Source organism: Carcharhinus amblyrhynchos, chromosome 1 (genome assembly GCF_965287045.1).
Source record: "Carcharhinus amblyrhynchos chromosome 1, sCarAmb.v2.hapA, whole genome shotgun sequence".
Classification (NCBI taxonomy): Eukaryota; Metazoa; Chordata; class Chondrichthyes; order Carcharhiniformes; family Carcharhinidae; genus Carcharhinus; species Carcharhinus amblyrhynchos.
In genome coordinates this window covers 120,630,836-120,652,157 of record NC_137324.1, presented here as the reverse complement: position 1 = coordinate 120,652,157, position 21,322 = coordinate 120,630,836, and the positions used below count along the sequence as shown (strand labels likewise).

General features: G+C 44.2%; 1 protein-coding gene across 2 annotated transcripts in view; it reads left to right on the top strand.

Annotated features, from left to right (window-relative positions):
- The window catches only part of alpk1 (alpha-kinase 1), a 121,900-nt gene that overhangs the window by 37,590 nt on the left and 62,988 nt on the right, over window positions 1–21,322 (top strand). Inside the window, exon 2 of one of the 2 annotated variants that reach the window (XM_080191789.1) lies at window positions 17,592–17,754. In XM_080191789.1, the coding sequence (XP_080047915.1) occupies window positions 17,646–17,754 (109 nt within the window). In that variant the 5' untranslated portion in view covers window positions 17,592–17,645. Of the gene's footprint in view, window positions 1–17,591; window positions 17,755–21,322 lie in introns of those variants that run through there. The other variant, XM_080191790.1, reaches the window with a different exon arrangement.

Below are 21,322 nucleotides of genomic sequence, written 5' to 3'. Positions count from 1 at the left end.
TCTTGTGGGGGCCATAAATTGGATTCAGTTTGAATTGGATTTTGGAGCAAGTAAAGGGATTGATTTGGGGATTTGCCCTGTCCACTCTGCACACTGGCTTTGTAACATTAAGAAAAAAATCTTATTGCCTCTCCCCTACCTCCTCCTCCTCTACCTTGATGTTTGTTTTTAAATCTGCTCAATCAAATTTTCTAACGCAGGTAAAACTGGAATCTGCAAACTGACTACCACACCACAAAAAATAAATTTTAATACCATAAATGGTGGCTGGAGGCCTGCAGACACCAGGTTCCTAGAATCTGAGTTAAAAGTGGCTCCAATATAGGAGGAACATACAGTTTTTATAGTAGATTTGTCAGCCTGCAGATGCCTTGAAGCCCTTGATAGCCAACGAATAATTCTGGAGCGCAGTAATGCGGGGAAGATCTGCAGCCGAATTGTGCATTGAAAGGTTACAGAAACAACAGTGAGGGAGCATATAGACCAGAATTTTCTGCCACGGGAAACAGAGGGGCAGATAATGGGAAGATCCATTGATTTTGGAAGGATTTTACAGTTTCAGGACAAGCAAGGCTGTAACATCTTCCCTGTCTGTTTTTGGTAATGTTGCTCAATGGGGTAAATATTGGACTCGACACAACAGAAGTTGTGTGCAGTTGAAAGGGTTTGAATAGTCTGTGATTACTAATGAAAAAAAAAAAATATTTATTTGTGGATAAAAATGTACTGGATAATGGGTAGGAAGGTGGTTCCAAGGGATGCCACTTGTAAGTACAAGTCTCTCATACAATTTTGTCTGTGAAGTAAAGTGACACATTACAACCCAGTAATTTAAAATTGGACTCACTTGCATCATAACTACATGCTGGATTAGAGCCAATATTGATCCTATAGTGTTCAATGTTTCTTCCAAAAATCTATCACAAGTGAGCAATGATGATCTTGTGATGATGAGAAAGAATATTCCCAATGGTGGGGTAGTCCAAAATAGGGGTCATAGTTTGAGGATAAGGGGTAAAATTCCCCTCCAACTCGATTTTCAAGTTTGCTGATGACACCACCATAGTTGGTGGGATCTCAAACAATGATGAGACAGAATACAGGAATGAGATAGAGAATCTGGTGAACTGGTGTGACAACAATAATTTCTCCCTCAATGTCAACAGAACGAAAGAGATTGTCATCGACTCCCCACCATATTTATAAACTGTGTTTACACTAGGTTGACCCAGATGTGAACCTGTCATGGGGGTTTCCCCCATAGGTGTAAAGGTGAGTATAGCCCTTAGGGGAGTGGGACATGGCCAGGCAGTGTTTTGATCAGATTATATTGTTGTTTGGTTCCCTCTTCCTTCATTGATCAATGAGGAAGTGTGTCCCCATTGGCGGATCCCGCTTTTCAATCACACATTGGCTGTGTGTAATACTCTGCAGTCATAGCCTCAGAATTTTTGTGAAACAGTGCTTGGGATCGAAAAAGTTTCAGGAAATTTCATTCTAAAGAAAAGTACAGGGTATCAGCTATGGACTTCATGCATATTGCTGACATCCAGTGGCATTTTAAGATCCAAGTTCTACTTTAGAAACAGCAAGTAACTTAGTGTGAAAGAAGCCTGGACAAAGTAAGACTTAGACACAGCTGGGAAAAAAAGTTGTTTGCCCTATTACTTGTGCTGTTACTGTGAGGCAAATGAGGATATAATCTATCAGTGGTCCAGATGGCACTTTTTCTCCTAAGTGGCAATAACACTGAGAAAGTAGTATTCGTATTTCCCATGGTCGGGAGTCAGGGTGGAAGCAAAAGGAGATAATGTTGCCACAAAGCAATATTTCCTTTGAGCAGCTGGGGCAGGATTGTTGTTGCCACATAGGTGTGAGATTAGAGGTGTGTGGCCAGACATGAAAATTTGCACCGCCGGCTGGAGTGCTGATTTGCCGCCACCATCTTGCCCCTGAGCCATTTTCCAGGAGATGGTACCAGGGTGAAAGGGCTATACACTCGCAAGCCAAGTCAGGTAGGTTTATGACTGATTAAGATCAATTAATTGAAGCCAAATTGGTTTATTCAATCAGCCTGCAAACCTTTCCACTCTGGCCATGACATCAGGAATTGTACCAGATGCCTAGTGATGGATTCCTGGTGACAGATCAGGTATGCCACAGCTATGGTTAAATAAGATTCAAAATTGTGATCTGGCTGCTGTTGCCAGTTTTTAATGTAAACGTCATTGAGAGGCCGCCCCAAGATAAAGGCATGTTCTCTCTCCCTTAACCTGAAACAGTGGGATGAAGCTTACTCTAAACTGGAGGGCCTTCTTTTAGAAGTTTGGCTTCCAGAGCCCACCCACTGTTCCAAATTGGACGGTGAGCCTTCTGTCTATTAATTGGACGATTAAGTGAAAATCACTACTGGATGGCTGTTCTCCACAATGAGTGGAGTCAGGATCCCCATTTATCACCAGTGTCAGGGTCCTGACTCAAATCCTGTCCCTGGTGTTGCTGTAACCACAAAAGGAAACTTGTGAATTCTGACTTGTTCCTGTCAGAGTCTGAGTCCAGGAACACTTTTGTTTATTATTGTTTTGCACTAAATTTAATTCAAGTACCAAATTTTTCCCGGGTCATTTTATAAGTAAACTGAGCAATTGTAACCTGGTGAACAAGTTACCAATGTGTCACCCATCTATCTTCCTGCTCCTAGATCCCATTGCTTTTCTTGTCCACATTTCAGTGTGATAACCTGTTTCGCAGATAACCAGTGAAGTTTGATTGAGACTTTCAGTCAAGTGGGGTGGCACAGTGGCACAGTGGTTAGCACTGCTGCCTCACAGCACCAAGGACCCAGGTTCGACTTCTGACATGGGTCACTATCTGTGTGGAGTTCGCATATTTTCCCCTTCTCTGTGTGGATTTCGTCCGGGTATTCCGGTTTCCTCCCACAGTCCAAAGATATGCGGGTTAGAGTGATTGGCCATGCTAAATTGACCCTAGGGATTAGCAAGATAAACATGTGAGATTACGGGAATGGGGTGGGATTGTGGCCAGTGCAGTCTTGATGGGCCAACCTCTTTCTGTACTGTAGGGATTTTGTAATTTTATTCTATGAAGCTCATCTGAGGACTCAGAATTCATTCTTGCTCTTGATAATGGGATATGGCAGTGCACTGGTTCGGTTACTGGACCACAGAATGTCAGTTTAAATCTCACCATCATAATTTGAATTTTAAAAAAATCAATAAAAGCCAAATGTTCACTCATATCCATTAGGGAAGGAAGTATACTGTCTTTACCTGATCTGACCTATGCATGACACCAGTGTCTCTTAACACTCCCCTGACACGGCCTAGCAAGCCACTCATTTGTTCAGATAATTCACTTGGACTGTAGAGGTTCACGGTGAAGACCCACCAATAGCTACTCAGGGGAATGGCTATAACTGCAGATCTTGTCAGTGCTGTTCACCTCCTGGGAACGTAGTTTCAGATTTTTTTTGTGGGGTGGGGGGGAAGTTGTCTGCATCTTTTTTTCTGGAGGGTGAATTTGATATTGTCAGCTCTGCAAGCAAAAGCAGTTAGACTGTAATGTTGCTGCAGCTGGGAACCTGAAAACTGGGGCACCACCAGGTTAACACAGAGGGACAAGGACTGACATTCAGTCAACTTTTGCTTTCTCTCTACAGCTACTTTGCCATTTTCGGTGTGAACATTGAGCAGCAAATGGCCTGATTTTGGAATTGCTTGCGGTAGCATTTCCTTTCTAATTTGTTTTTGAGATATGGGTTCCTGATGAGTCCAAGGTCTTTAAGATTCAATCATGTCAGGAGTGGATTTTACACTCCCTCACCAGCAGGTTTGAAGGCAAAGGAGCTCATAAAAGGCAATGCGTAGACTGCTGGGCAGTCACCCAGCTAGCCCTAATCTTACTCATATTTTGCATGGGATGGTGGAAACATCAGGCCACCAACCCAATGTTGCACCTATTGAGTCCTTTAAGAAATGAAATAATGGTTACTTAAGTGCCTCAAGCCAACCCCACCCCTATTTTGCCTGAAACCGATCTGACTGATGTCAGGCAAGGGAGTGGGAACCCCCCTTGAGGGTCTCCTGTGCCCATCAGAGACACCTCTGCCAAGGTCATTCTCTATCCCCTTTGCCCTCCCCACCAGGCATCTCAACCCAGACACTCAGCCTCCACATCCTCCTTCATGAGGCCTGCCATCCTGTCCCTGGCAATATGCCGGACTTAATGTCGAAGCTCCACTATCTCCTTTTCTTTTCTACTGCCTGTGGTCCGAGCAGAGGCCACAGCTTGAATCGAGCATTGCTGGGACTACAGAGCTGTGGCCGATTGATTGGCAGATCTCCTTCCTGTGATAGAGGCAGACATCTTGCCTTGCAGTAATTAATGCCAGTGTTAAATTGCTGAAGGGAAGCCAGCAGTATCATGGGCAGTTTCTCCTCTTCACCACCACCTCCCCCACACCTCACACACACACACACACTCACACATCTTGTCTTTTTAGCTAGGTATTGTGGGCATTATGCCAACCATAAAGTTCAACCACTAGTATAGGGTTGGATTTATATACAGGCTTAACTGGGCAGATGTGGGAGGTTCCCAATTATGTTCAGTTTTTATAATAATACAGCAGTTTTTACAGGCACTTTCCAGATGCCAGCTTGCAAATTTTATATTTGCCATGGTGGTATTGGAATTCACGATCTCTGAGTTACTGGACCAATACCATAACCACCAGGCTACCATATGCTAAGATCTAGATTATTGGGTAACATATATCTATGGCAAAGTTTTTAATTGAAGGAACTGAACCCAGGATAAATTAATTTTGGCTTAAAAGGTGGAATTGTGATATATTCCAAAATTCTTGGAAATGCACTAAATAAAAATCAATAAGTCAAGTAAAAAAGTATTGGGTGTACACCAGTAAACAAATCTCATTTCAACACTTACACCTCTCTTCAGAAATACCTATATGAGCCAATGCTTCAAAATGCACTGTTATGTCCTTGAGCAGGCTAATTTTCTTAAGTACCACGTCTAGTGTGAGGTTTCACCCAGTGAAAATACTAAAAGGGGACACAGGTGTGCTCTCCCCATGGATTCCCATCCATATTGGTCCTTGGTTTTCTTTACTCTAATGAAATTGATTTGAATGTTGGCTTCAACTACAATTGGAGGTTTTTCCATGGTGGCAGTACAAGCCAAAATAGTTCATTTGGGGGCAGCATTAAACTGAAGATCTAAAAGTCCTTGATTCAATTCTAGATTTTGGCACAAGCCCACTTGCTGGCTTTCTTGGCTAATTGGCACTGCATTTTGAGTTCCTTGTTAGCATAGGGGTTAGTATCCCCCCCCCACCTGCCTGAGGCCAGGGTTCAATTCCTGGATGGGGAGCTGAGAAATTGTTCAGAGTTGCGCTGGCAGGCGAGGTGTGCTGTTTTCAACTGCACATTAGCTGTTGATCCCAGCTGGAACACACCGCCCAAGCAGTGCTTTCTCCAGAAGGCATATTGGGAACCAATTTGAAACGTCCATCAATGGAACATTTGTGCCATTGGTTACTAACATACTGAAGTTCCTGGACGATAGCGGGAGCAGCTTTACATTGGGGTTAGAATCAGCTGCATTTTACCACAATTTGGAAATCCGTGATGGAAACACCTTCATGACACCAGTATGTGAATAGTTTAAGTTACAGGATCACGTCCCACTTCACCTTTCTCATGTCATGACTCTACATTTTGGAGATTTTGGGGATCTGGTGACTAACTTTCACTGGTTTTCAAGACTGGCGCATATGGATTCAATATAGACATCACCATTGCCAAACCTGTACTTGTTGGATAGCAGGATGCGGAGCTGTGCTGAGGTGATTGCTCCAATCAGATATGCTTGAGCGGTGAAGGGGGCAGATGGCAGCAACGCTTCACCTTGACCTGGGATGTATTCAGTGCTGCTCCAGCAAGTGTTACCACATCCGGTCCTCACAATAACACTTGCTTCATCAGCACCTCCCCAGTTGTCAGGTGTCAGTGCTGTTGACAGAGTGTTCGGCTGTCGCGGCAGACATTTATGTTAGCTTCAGGAAACTACTTAAGCAGCTGGAAGTGTTTTCTTCTGAGATTGACAGATAACCAGTCACTGACCCTGAACAGTTCTTTCCCAGCTAATTTAACTATCATGCTTACCTGGACGACAGTGTGCTTGCTTCAGCTGAAGAGAAAAAACATTTAAGGGGAAAGTAAGTATTCTGTTTTATAAAATGAGATTGCAGTGTTAATTATACATGGTATGCAGAGGCCACTTTTCGCATTACTTTTCAGTCATTTCCTATATGTATGTTTTCCCTTCATTGTGTTATTCCGAAGTAGTTAAGGAGAAAATACCCTTGTGACACCCCATTCAGTAGGCAACGCGATGATGCAGTGGTTTTGTAGGCCATGGAAGGACATTCCTTTTCCCTTTGGCCTCATAAAAACCCTCTCAAAACAGCTCGAAGGCCAGACTTTTATGTTGTTTTAGCAGCCGCATGCACGACCCAAAATCGAGTGTCCACCAACAATTAATCAGCCAGTTAAAGCAATTAAAAGGGCAATTGACTGGAATTTTAGGTTGCCCATGTGACTTTTAGATTGGTGCATGGGCAACACAAGCAGGTGGCAATCTATTTTCTTCACTTTTCTCATCCAAGGGCAGGATAAAAGGAACATTAGCTGCCTGAAGTTTTGGAGTTCATCTCTTGCCATTGCTTTCATCATGAGATTTCAGACCTTTTCTTCTTTTTTCTTTGTATTTGCTTTGTTTGTCTTGTTCTGAGATCCCTTTCATTCCATCAACTCTGCTGTGGCATTTTTGCCCATTCTAGCCTTCAGTGCATGAGGCAGTGCCATCTGAATCTCAGCAGGTGGGGATTGTGTATTCCACTGGGGACACTTCCTCTGCAGAGGAAGAGAGGGCAGAGGGGAGAGGAAGCCGCACAGGGAGAGACCTATGGGAGAGGAGGTATAGACGCAGGGTGCAGAGCCAGCAGGGAGAGCAAGGCAGATGGCATCTTAGAAACCATAACATTCCTGCTGTCAGCTGTTCAGGCAGTGATCTAGCTACCTCGACATGTCCGAGGTCCTGTGCCGCAGGAGACACCACTTCTCTAGGTGCATCATTATGTCACATGATTGCACCCAATGTTAATGGCTCTGAAGGCCACAGTTGCTCTCAATTTTTATGAATCCAGATGATTTTGTGGGGGATCTGCGTGGAGTGTCCCAATCAGCTGTCCATAACTGACATTCTGTTCAGAAGGGTCTGCATATTAATTAATTACTGGATGGACCAAGCCAGCCAGGCTGAGGAGAGAGATGCTTTGCAGCTATTGCTGGCTTCCAAGGTGCCATTGACTGCACTCATGTGGCTATCAAGACTCCAATAGGTCAGCCAGGTGCCTTTGTGAATAGAAAGGGTTATCATTCCATGAATGTTCAGATATGATGGCATTACAGGGCATCTGTGTAAGGTATCCTGGCAGCTCCCATGATACATACATGCTGTGATACTCCATGTGCCAAGAGTGTTCATGGAGCTTGGATGGCTGGTTGCTGGGTGACAAAGGGTTTCATTGAAAAGTTGGCTCTTGATGCCACTCACCCACCCTGGGACAAAGGAGGGAGCAGTACAATCAGTATTGGCCTTTGGAAGGGCAGTGGTTGAGCACAAAGTCAGGCTACTGAGGATAAGGTTCCACTGTCAGGACCATTCCAGGGGGGTCTGCAATTACCTCCAGATGAGTGTTGTTTATTGTTGTGGTCTGCTGTGTCTGCACAACCTGCTACTGGCAAGGGATACCCACTCAAGGATGAGGATACTGAGGCAGTTCCACAAGTCTCAGAGGAAGACCCCACAGATGGATCTGATGAGGACTGTTGGCAGGCAGAGAGTAAGGGTGAGGAGGTGGACATGATGAACCTTCAGGGAGGCTGGGATATCAGGGAGGCTTTGATTTAATGCTTCTTTAGCTGGAGCACCAAAACTTGGCTTCCATCACTGTTCAAGGACACCACCTCCTTCACACACATTTGTGACAACACATTACTCTGACCCCAGTAATAAAGTTTGCTGCCCTGCTGTCTATCATAACGCACTGAAAATAGCTGCACCTATGGAAAACAGGAAGGACACTTACGGCTTTTAAACAAAATGTCAATTTAGATTTTTACTAGAGATACATTACACTGATAAAATGAACAAACGTCACCTGTAAAAACACTGTCTTGTTCTCATAAAGTCCTTTTGTGTGTGCTAGCCTTTGGTGCCCCTCACCCCCTCACTGGCATCGGCGTTGGAGACAGATTGCTCACTCTGCTGTCATGCTGGCTCTGGTGACCTTGATGGTTATCTTCTGGATGGTAGGACCTGAGCAGGTTTCCTTTGGGCAGGTGCATCTAGCAACATGGCTGGGCACTGCTCAGTCATTACAGCCTCAGAGGATACCACAGCCACTGGCAAAGGGGCACAGGATCTTCTGCCCTCATCTGGAGTGCTGTGGGAGGTGCCCACAGAGTCAACAGGCAGCTCATCTGCCAGCATGAGGTGGATTTGGACTTCCCTGCTCACTGCTAATGGACAGGCAGAGAGACTAGGGTGAGTCACACTGGACAACCAGCATCTGTTGGCTGATGAACTCCAAAAGCTGGTCATCTGCTTCAGATGGCATGCTCCTGATGTCCAGCAGTCCTCTGCTGGCACCTCAGGCACTCTCTGCCTCTGCCAGCTCCTCATACGAGTGGGCCGCCCCTTCTCTACTGTGCACTACTATCTGAGCCAATTAACTAGTGCCAACTTTAAATTCCCTGCCGGAATCTCATTGGATCCGATGCCTGCCACACTCTGCTGGAAGGGCACGCCAGTGACCTGTTGCATTCACATTGACTGCCCCTTAATTGGCCAACCAGTCTGAAATTGTGTTTTAGTTTCAATTACAGCTAGGAAGTGGAAATTGCAGCTACTTTCAGGGCCACCCATTATGCACGCACAATGAGCAGAAAATTTAAGGTTGAGTCTTTTTGGATCATTCTCCAACTGACTCTTTACAAACCTCCGGTTAAGCTGCTCTTCGTTCGGTACAAATGTTTGGAACAAGTTCACCTGTTGTACCTGAGAATTATAATCTACCTCTGATCTTTATTTGTGTATGTAAACAGCCTCCTCCTGTTTTGGGCAAACAAGTGTGCCTTTTTGTTTTATTTATTCATTCATGGAATGTCGACATCATTGGCTAGGCCAGTATTTATTGCCTATCCTGAAGTTGCCCTTGATAAGGTGGTGGTGAGCCTCCTTCCTTTTAACCACTGCAGTCCATGTGGTGTTGGTGCACACACAGTGCTGTTAGGGAGGGAGTTCCAGGATTTTGACAAGTGAAGAAACAGCAACATATTTCCAAGTCAGGACAGTGTTTGGCTTGGAAGGGACTTGCAGGTGATGCTGTTCCCAGATATCTGCTGCCCTTGTCCTTCTAAGTGGTAGAGGATATGGGTTTGGCTTCTGTGAGTTGATCACAATCAAGAACCGTCTTTCTGTTTTGGAAAATGGTGAATGTGACGTTTCGTCTGGGGAGCACAGTCAGATCAAGTTCATGGCACTGCGGGTAGCTCAGCTGCACAAGTGGGTGGAGCAATAGGAGTGGAAGAGAAATAGTATAGGAGACTCAATAGTGAGGGGTGAGTCAGTATTTCTTTGGCTGCAGGCATGACTCCAGCATGGTGTGTTCTCTCCCTGGTGCCAGGGTCAGGGATGTATGTCACTGATCAGCTGCAGGTCATTCTGAAGGAGGAGGGCAAAGAGACAAGTTGGTTCACATTGATACCAATGACATAGGTAGAAACAGGAATGAAATCCTGCAACAGGAATTTAAGGAGCTAGGTAGCAGACTGAAAAGCTAAACCTCAAAGTTTGTAATCTATGGATTACTCCCAGTGCCATGTTCCAGTGAGTATAGGAGGATAGAGCAGATCAATGTGTAGCTGAAGAGATGGTGTAGGAGGGAGAGCTTAGATTTCTGGATAACTGGGTCTATTTCAGAGGAAGGTGGGACCCATACAACCGGAATGGGACTAACATCTTTACAGGGAGTTTTGCTGCTGCTGGTAGGGGATGTTTAATCGAATTTGGCGGGGGGATAGGATATGATGTGGAGGTAGAGTAGAAGTGATACACAGCCAAATGTGGAAGAAAAAACTAGTCAGTCTGGAAGGCAGAATGATTATAGACAAGTTAAGGCACAAGGGAATAGCATGGAAAGGCTGGATGGTATTTATTTTAATGCAAGGAGTCTTGCGAGATAAATTGAAGATGTTGAAGGTGGGAAGATGATATCGCTATCACAGAGACATGATTGAGGGAGGGATAGGACTGGCAGCTCGTTATTGCAGGGAATAAGGTGGGGGCAGAGGGAGGTGTTGCAAAATTTATCAAAGGGTCAATTACTGCAGTAAGCAGGGATGATACCTTGGAAGGTTCCTCAAATTAGGCTATACGGGTAGAACTTAGAAAGAGAAAAAGGGGCAATTAAATTGTTAGGAGTGTACTATAGGCCCCCAAACAGTCAGAGGTGATTGAGGTCCAGATATGTAGACAAATCTTTGAGAATTGTAAGAATAATTGAGTAATTGTAGGAGATTTCAACTTCCCCAACATTAACTGGGATAGTCAATGTGTGAAAGGCTTAGAGGAGGCAGAATTATTAAAATACATCCAGGAGAACTTTTAATGCCAATACATAGAAAATCTTACTGGGGGCCAGCAGGGGAGGTGCAGGATCTATGTTTTGGGAATGAAGCTGAGCAAATGGTAGAAGTTTCACTGGGGAACATTTTGGTGACAGTGAATTTAATTCAGTAAGACTTAAGGTAGTTATGGAAAGGGACAAAGATGGACCGGAAATAAAGGTTCTGTACTGGGGGGAGGGTATTTAAAAAAGAAATTAGAAAAACAAAGAAGGGCATAAAAAAACATTGGCAGGTAAAATAAAGGAAAATCCAAAGATGTTTATTAAGGGCAGGAGGATAATCAGGGAAAGAGTGGGGCTCATTAGAGATCAACATGGCATTATGCATGTGGAGCCAGAAGATATAGATGAGGTTTTAAATGAGTTCTTTTTTACATGTATTCATGATGTAGATATAGCAATCGGGCAGACGCATTGTGATTTACTTGAACAACTTTACATTGAGAGAGAGGAGGTATTAACGGGCCTAAAAAAGGATAATTCCCAAGGCTCAGATGAGATGTATCCCAGGCTGCTGTGGGAAGCAAGGGAAGAGATTGCAGTGGCTCTGAAAATAATTTTTGAATCTTCTTTGGCCACAGAAGAGGTGCCAGAGGACTAGAGGACAGTTAATATGGTACCATTATTCAAGAAGGGAAGTAGGGAAAAACCAGGAAATCACATGCCTAGCTTCAGTAGTAGGGAAACTATTGGAAAAAGTTCTGAGGGACAGAATAAATCTTTGCTTGGGGAGACGAGGATTAATCAAGGATAGTCAGCATGGTTTTATCAAAGGCAGATCCTGTCTTTCAATTTTGATTGATGTTTTCGAAGAGGTTTGTATAGATGAGGGTAGTGCAGTTGATGTCATCTATGTGGACTTCAGTAAGGCTTTTGACAAGGTCCCACATGGGAGGCTGATGAAGAAAGTAAGAGCTCATGGGATCCAGGACAATTTGGCAAACTGGTTCCAAAGTTGGCTTCGTGGCAGGAGACAGAGGGTGATGGTCAAAAGTTATTGTGACTGAAAGCCTGTCCCAGTGCTGTTCTGCAGGGTTAGTGCTGGGTCCCTTGCAATTTGTAGTGTACATTAATGATCTGGATTTGAATGTAGGAGATAATCATAAATAAGTTCGCAAATTACACAAAAATTGATGGTGTGGTGAATAGTGAGGAACAAAGCCTTAGATTTTAGGATGATGTAGATGGGCTCGTTAAATGGACAGAACAGTGGCAAATATAATTTAACCCTGAAAAGTGTGAGGTAATGCATTTTGGAAAGAATAACAAGGCCAGGAAATATGCAATGAATGGTTGGACCCTAGGAAATACAAAGGATCTGAGGAGCCTTGGTTTGCATGTCCATGCTGTAGACAGCAAGAGAGATAGATAACTGGTTGACAAAGCAAATGGGATACTTGCCTTTATCAACCAAGGCATTGAATATAAGAGCTGGGAGGATATGATGAAGCTGTATAAAATGCTGGAGTACTATGTGCAGTTCTGGTCACCGCACTATAGGAAGGATGTGATTGCACTAGGTAAGGTGCAGAGGGAATTCACCAGGATGTTGCCCAGGCTGGAGTGTTTCACTGATTAAGAAGGACTGGATAGGTTGGGCTTGTTTTCCTTGGACAGAGAAGGCTGAGGGGAAAACCTGATGTAAGTGTATAAAATTATGAGGGACATAGATATGGTGGATAGGAAGGAACATTTCCCCTTATTAGAGGGATCAATAACTGGGGACATTGATTTAAGTTAAGGGACAGGAGATTTATGGGGAGATGTGAGAGAAAACGTTTTCACCCAAAGGGTGGAAGGAATCTGGAACTCACTGCCTGAAACAGTGGTAGAGACAGGAACCCTCACAACATCTAAGAAATATTTAGATGAGGCACTTGAAATGCCACATACAAAGCTACAGGCCAGGTGCTTGAAAATGGGATTAGAATAGATAGGTGCTTGATAGCTGGCACAGACATGATGGGCCGAAGGGTCTCTTCCCATGTTGTAAAACTCTGTGACTCCGTGACTATGACTTGTCAGCCTGAATATTATCCAGGTCTTGCTGTGTGTGGACATGGACTGCTTCTGCATCTGAGGAGCTGTGAATAGTGCTGAACATTGTGCAATCATCAGCAAAGATCCCCACTTCTGATCTTATGATGGAAGGAAGGTCATTGAGCTGAAGATAGTCTGGCCTAACGAACTACCCTAAAAAGCTCCTGCAATTAGTTCTGGGAGTAGGATAATTGACCTCCAATGATCACAGCCTTCTTGGTTTGTGCTCAGTATGATTCCATCAGTGTGGAGATTTCCCCCTGATTCTCATCGCTCCAGTTTTGCCCAGGCATCTTGATGCCATACTTGGTCAAATGTTGCCTTCAATGCAGCCTTGCAGCTGCACTTGCAGCTCTTTTGTCCATGTTTGGAGTAATGCTATAATGAGTTAGCTATGAGGAGAGATTGGGCAAATTGGGGTTGTTCTCCCTGGGAAGACAGAGAATGAGGGGAGACCTAATAGAGATGTATAAGATTATGAAGGGTATAGATAGAGTGAACAGTGGGAAGCTTCTTCCCAGGTTGGATACAAAAATCACGAGGGGCCACAGGCTTAAGGTGAGGGGGGCAAGGTATAATTCAGATGTTAGAGGGAGGTTTTTCACACAGAGGGTTGTGGGGGCCTGGAATGCACTGCCAAGTAGGGTGGTGGAGGCAGACATGCTCGAGTTGTTTAAGGCTCACCTAGATAGGTACATGAGCAGACTAGAGATGGAGGGATACAAAAGAATGTTCTAGTTAAGGATCAAGAGCCTCAGGACATTCCTATGGGCCGTCCAGAATATTTTATGGCTCACCTGTCTCTTGCGTTGGAGCTACTGGGGATCTTCCGTGAATATCTGTGTAGGCTGTTGTATGTTTATTGATGTCTCTTTATTACATCCACAGGCGATTCAGTCCGCCTTGTTGGCCAACAAGGGGCATACACGCGGTGGGTCATGTGAGGGCTGCTCTTGGACATTGCTTCAAGAGTTGCCTAGTGCTTCATGTCGTTAGTGTACGCTTAAACTGGACCAATTGATGGGCAACACGACAGCTCAGTGACTATCACTGTTTGCTGTGCAGTTACAGGGACCTAGGTCGGACCTCTGACTTGGGTCGGTGTCTGTGGGAGTTTGCACATTCTCCCTGTGCTTGTGTGGGTTTTCTCCGGGTGCTCCGTTTTCCTCCCACATCCCAAAAACATGCTTATAGGCTGATCAGTATTAATAAATTGTCCCTAAATTGGATCTCCCTTAATCTGGCGCACATATAGTTCTTTAAATTTGTACCCCTTTATTGTGGAGTCCCTGAGATGTAGACAAAAGTCGTAGGTAAAAGAAGGATTGGAATGAGGCACTCACTGAATGTTAAAATGGGCGGCGTGGGCTTGGAGGGCCGAAGGGCCTGTTTCCTGTGCTGTGTTGTTCTTTGTTCTTTGTTCAGGAGCTAAGTGGCCCTTGCAGAACCCAAACTTTGCATCTCTGAGCAGGCTATTGCTGAATAAAGTGTTACTTTGTAGCGCTATCAACAATGTCTGTTTACACGCCCACTTGATTTGCTTCCTGCCAATTCAGACAAGAAATGGACCAGTGGCTGTTGAAACAGAACCCAAGCTGACACTATAGTCTAAAACTGAGAGAGTCAAGCATTGCCAGAGGTTCCTGTTTTGTAACCACATCTGTTGGTAATTTACCAGCAGTAGGGTAGGTATTGGGTGACCCACCTGCATTTAGAACCTAGTCGGGCTCTTAAATGATCAGTTAAGTGGTAGATTGGGGGAAGGATCCACATCATGCTGCAAGACCACTAATTAAAAATCTGGCTGTTCCATTTACTTTCCAGGACTGCCTTCAGCAAGGCTTCTGTTCAGGGACTGACTGCAATTCCAGCAGAAACCACTGCTTTCAGTGGTCATGTTGGGACTCGAGAGCTGTCAGCCATCTTTCTTATGCAAATAACAGCCTGAGCCACACAAAATTGCATGGTGTCTTCCTGGGCGAGTGGAGGCAGGCTGTTCCTTGACATTCCAGCCACTGGGTGTGACAACCGCCTCTGTGTAAATTGCAGCCCTTTGGTTGTGGGGCACTTTGAGATACCCCAGGACATGTAGCAATATATAAATGCAAGTTCTTTTTGTATTGAGGTGGTCTCTTCTACCAGTACTGGGATTGATTTGGCAGCATATAGATGGAATTATCGGGACTTAGTCCTTGCGTGCACTGTGCAGTGAATTGTAACTGGATTTACCAGTTCATTACATGTGATGCTTAAATAATTTATATAAGGACACCAATTGGTAGCCTTATACTTTCTTTACTTATCTTAGCCACCTTGTCCATCTTCAGGGCTTGGGACTTGGACATTCCTGCCCTTTTTTGCCAGCACTTATTTATTAGTGTCATTAGTGAGCATACATTAACACTGCAATGAAGTTTCTGGGAAAATTCCTTAGTCGCCACACTCCAGCGACTGTTCGGGTACACTGAGGAAGAATTTAACATGGCCAAAGCACCTAACCTGCACATCTGTCAGACTGTGGGAGGAAACCGGAGCACCCGGAGGGAACCCATGCAGACACAGGGAGAACAAGCAGACTCCGCACAGTGACCCAAGCTGGGAATTGAACCTGGGTCGCTGGCATTGTGAGGCAACAGTGCTAAGCACTGTGCGACTCTACAATATTCCTGAACCTGGAGAGGGAAATCTCATTTCAGATATGTTGCTCTTGTCCAAAGCCAGAGCAGAATGGGAATGTTTCATCCACCACTTCCTCAGCCCCAACCCTTCAGCCAGAGTCTAAAAATCTCTTGACTGCTGATAATTGTTTTCCATGTCGTCTGAATTTGACAATAGCCAATTCCAATCAGATTTCACTTGCACTTTTACTGCCATCAATCTTTCCGGAATTAAGGAGTACACCAGCCCTCCAACTGGATCACAATTTCTCTTACAGAAACACCTTGGTTACCAATAAGAAGCCATATTGCCCATTGGAATTCACAATGCTTTGTGTCTATTTTATGATATAATCAGAATATCTGACTTAGCTGTTTCTGTTCAGAGTTGGGGAGGCAAGCAACAGTTAAAATCAATACTTAATTGACATTTCATCACTGTAATCCTGCAGCAGCTGTTATCCAGACTTACCCTGTAACCCCATGTATCTACCCCGCTAATCCTCGTAATTTATATATTTTAGGACATTAACAGGCAAGTTAGCATGGCCAATCAACCTAACTATTTGGACTGTCGGAGGAAACTGGAGCACTGAGAGAAAACCCATGCAGACACGAGGAGAATGTGCAAATTCCACACAGACAGCCACCCAAGGCTAAAATTGAACCCGAGTCCCTGGCACTATGAGGCAACAGTGCTAACCACAGTGCCATCATGGGCAGCTCGGTGGCACAGGGGTTAGCACTGCTGCCTCACAGCATGAGGAACCTGGGTTCCATTCCGGCTTGGGTCTGTTTGGAGTTTGCACATTCTCCCTGTATCTGCATGGGCTTCCTCAGAGTGGTCCAGTTTCCTCCCACAGTCCAAAGATGTGCAGGTTAGGTGAATTGGCCATGCTACGTTCTCCTTCAGTGTATCTGAACAGGCATTGTAATGTGGTGACTAGGGGAGTTTCACAGTAACTTCATTGCAGTGTTAATATAAGCCTATTTGTGACTAATAAATAAGCTTTACTTTTAACCATGCTAGTCTCAGCAATGGTAACCTTGACACCATCATCGATTGCCATAAAAACCCACCTGGTTCACTTAATGTTCTTAAGGGGTGGCAATCTGCCTTTCTTACCTGGTTTGGCTGAAATGTGACTCCAGACCATTGACTTTTAACGGTCCTCTGAACTGTCCCGCTCAAGGACAATTCGGGATGAGCAACAAATGCAGGCTTTACCCATGATGCCCACATCCCATGAAAGAATAAAGATGCGTATCAACCCTGATTTTCCTGCAAGAGCTGAAATGCAAATAGATTAACTCTGCTGTAGCTGAGGTACACAGTACTAATGTCTCCTCTGACTGCAAACCCAGAGCAGGCTACCGCTGTTAGCTGCAAACTTGGCGGTTTAAGCCCAACCAGAGATGGTTAGCTTTGTACTTGTTCTTAGGTTCACAAGCATGATGGGCCAAATGGCCTCTTTCTGTGATGTGTCATTCTATGTTTCACTGCCCCTCCCCAATCCCATATTTCCTGTACAGACCATTGCAGTAATTTAAGAAGATGCACAGGCATTAAAATCAAATCGCAACTGATATCTTTAAACAACACGGCACGTGCTCCCTTGTTTCACTGTTGCTGGTGGAATGCAGGAACCTGTCCCATAATGTAAATTGGGCCAGATTTCAGGGCGTCAGCAGTGGAGACAAGCAACATGGCCTCTATTTGAAGGACTGTGTATTAGACTCATACAAGCAGCCCTGTTTTGATGGATGTATACTGTGGCCTGGGGAGGCAATCAATGAATACATCTAAAAAGAAAGCAGTAGTGTGGGTGCTGGGAAGTGGGTGCAATGTGTGTATATGTATGTGAGAAAAAAGTGTTGCAGCTGCTAATGTCCCAGCATCAAACCTAGTCAGAAACTCTGAAGCTGACGGATAATGTCCGCGGAGGCTGTCGTGTATTTTGATGTAACTCGAGCATTATCTCGCCCTGCTTGAGTCTTGAGATAATTGATGACGGTTTAGTTAATCATTTCACCCCTTTGTTCACCAGGTAGTTCGCCTGAAGGATCTTTTATTTGGCTTTTGTGTCTTCCCATAGGTAATTGATCATTCCACACCCAGGGAAGTTCAATTCATAGTCGAACGAGTGGTCATGAATAACCAAGAGGTGGTAGCACTCCTACAGGAGTGCAAGCGGACCCTCGATGCACCCCCATCAGAACCGTCAGAAGAGGACAAGACAGAGTATCGGCAGTGCGAAGGTGAGAGTTTTAAAGCAGTCTAGCAAAGGGACAGCAGCAGTGTCCATGCAGGACCTACCAGCACGGCCCATGCTGCACGGAGACACGATGCTCTCTCACTTCTGCTTCATTTTTCTTTTGACAGATGAGTGTTGGGAAATAACTGGATTTACAGCACATGAATAGGATTTGGCCTTGAGTAGGGGAGGAAGCACACTTTGTCACAGTGAATTGCTGTCAGTTCTCATTTTAAGCTCCAATAAACACAAGGGGTGAATGGTTGCTGTGACCGAACAGTGGGTAAACTCCTGCTGCACATGCGTTCTCAGTAGACGATGGTAAATCCTGGTTTTAAAAGGCATTACCCTTTTTGAGACTGGTGTTGCCAGCCTATTTATGCCTGCATGTGTCTGAACTACTTTGTAAACTTTCAACATTTCACATTTGCAACATATGCGGGCCTCTTTTTAATAAATATTCACATTTCAATGCATTCATGCAAGCTTAACCACCCGACAAGAAAAGCGAACCTTCTCAAACCTTCCTGTTAAAATGACTTCATGAACGAGGGTTTGAGAACACCATTCATCGAACCACTCCACAAACACTTCTACTTTGCACACGGACACAATGGTACAGCAAAATAATTGAACAAATAGCAGCAAGCAATCTGCCATACACGTTCATCAACATTCATTCATAAATCACCATTACCAGGCACAGGCTGCCCTGTTGATGATGCTGCATACACCACAAGAGAAGACTCTAAGGTATTACATTTGTCAGCAGGCTTGAAGTCATTCATGGTGTCCCTTCCTAAGAGTAACTTTGACTGCAGAGACCATCAGGTGAAGTGTTTTAATGTGCAGAAAACCCACCGCAAGTACCCTTACCAGCTTTTGCTCCCTGTCCTGTCTATTCCACTTGAAACTTAAGGTAGATTTTAAAGATGGTTATGTCCAGAATTACTGTTCACAGAAAGGACTCCTAGTTTATATACACTTGCTGAATGAAGCAAGCTCAAAATAAAAGCTCAAAGTGTGAAATATGAATTCGTTATGAATCAGTCATTCGCACACGTTTGAACAGAAAGGCATGCAAACAATCCAAGGCAGCAGTAATAGGCCACTTGTTTCAATTCCCTTCCAAGTAGCTCCTAGTGCTTCAATTATGCTCACCTTGTAGGGTCAACGAGCAGTTATGTGCATTCTTTGTAAACTGCACATACTTTCAATCACCTCAGCACTTAGAAAATTTGTGCTTAACTCTACTAAAATGTGTCTGTGAGAAAAGTATGAAGAGCGTAAAAAACATCAGGAAACTCATTATCACAGTGGATAAGTTTACCAGGTACTGCATTGGGAATGGGCCAGCTCAAATGGGTCAGATTCATTCCTGCTTGCTTTTTGCTTTCCATTTCACTCGCTAACAACTGTGATGACTTTAATCCTGGCACAGTGTGGACAAATTCTGGCTGACCTGGTTAGTGATACAGTTCCAAATAATAATCATCCAGTCCTGGCAAATGTACACCCTATAAGAAGTCTCACAACACTAGGTTGAAGTCCAACAAGTTTATTTGGTAGTAAACGCCGCTAGCTTTTGGAGCGCTGCTCCTTCATCAGGTAGCACTCACTTGAAGAAGGAGCAGCGCTCTGAAAGCTAGTGGCATTTACTACCAAATAAACCTGTTGGACTTTAACCTGGTGTTGTGAGACTTCTTACTGTGTTTACTCCAGTCCAACACCGGCATCTCCACATCCAACGTGACCCCCTGCAATGAGTTCCCCAGCAGCGGGAGCTATCGGGCCATGAAAAATGTGGCTGTCTTTAGTGAAACTGCAAGATCCCGATGGCAGTCTACAGCGGGAAAACCTGACAGGGGGGTGGTGGGGGCTGGTGGAAAATCCCAGCCAATAATATTTCATATTTCTTCACTGGAGTGATGCTAGCAGTGTTATTCTGCTAAAATATTAACAGCATTGTATTCACGGACCATATTTAAATTTTTAAAGACATAACTAAGCACCACCAACTTAACATATGATATTGGCCTTGGATCGACACTTTACTATGGTGGCACAGTGGTTAGCACTGCTGCCTCACAGCACCAGGGACCCAGTTTGATTACCAGCTTTGGTCACTGCCCATGTGGAGTATGCACGTTCTCCCCATGTCAGAGAGTCATAGAGTCATTTTTTGGAGGTTTACAGCAAAGAAACAGGCCCTCCGGCCCAACTTGTCCATGCTGCCCTTTTTTTTAAAACCCCTAAGCTAATCCCAATTGTCCGCATTTGGCCCATATCCCTCTATACCCATTGTACCCATGTAACTATCTAAATGGTTTTTAAAATATAAAATTGTACCCACCTCTACTACTACCTCTGGCAGCTTGTTCCAGACACTCACCACCCTCCGTGTGAAAGATGTCTGTGTGGGTTTCCTCCGGGTACTCTGGTTTACTCCCATAGTCCAAAAGAGGTGCTAGTTAGGTGAATTGGCCGTGTTAAATTCTCCCTCAGGGTACCCAAACAGATGCCAGAGTGTAGCAACTAGGGGATTTTCACAGTAACTTCATTGCAGTGTTAATGTAAGCCTACTTGTGACACTGATAAATAAATTTTAAAAACTTAACAGGAAGCTGGACACAAAATTTAAAGGTGGAATGAGCGTTATTAGGAAAAATGATTTAAGTAAAGGATTGGCGGTGATGCAATCACAGAGTTCAGCATTCTCAGCAGGTAAAGAAAATCTACTGCACTGATATGCTTAATAGTCATAACATTGATATCAATCTCACTGGTGACCCAAGGTGCAGTTAGTTAATCACAGCACACAATTAGAATACAGTTTTTAATGAAGATCTGCCTGAATCATGGAAATCCTATTGCCCTTTAGACTGGGCTCCTTCAGCTTTCTCTACTGGGCAGGCCTTTGCTTCACTATCTTGGTTGTATCCTCCTAAGGCTCCAGTCAATTTTGTTCCAGTCAGGGCTATGTAAGGACCCCAATAATCGCTAATGACATGGGTCTCCAGTACACAGTTCAAATAAAAGCAGGATAAGGATCTCTGGAACTGATTCCTCAGGTCATTGTGGTGCCCCAATAACCTCCAGTAGAAAACAAAATAGCTGCTTTATTATTGCAACAGATTGCAAAATGGAAACTTTGTTCACTTCTCTCTTTGGTTGTAATCCATTTTTCAGATGTTTGGCCTGTGATATTTCTAACACTTTGGATATTTAATTTAAAAATGGATAGCATCAAACAAGAGTATCAATACCCTTGAGGGAGCGAGTGAAATTTATGATCACATAGAGGGGAGATTTCAAATTGCATTAAACAAGAGAAGGCGGATTTTCAGAATGTTCCCTGTAGGAGAGCACATGAGAAAATCACAGTCCCATTCCCTGATTTTCTGTCTTTAGTTTTATGAACAGAAGATCATGGGCAGCAGTTCTATGCTTTCCCAACATACTCTCCCAATATTTGCAAAATCTGCCCTTTAAGTTATGTTTATCTTGAAAAGTGAAGCTTTTGGCACAGTGGTTAGTACTGCTGCCACATAGTGCCAGGGACATGGGTTTGA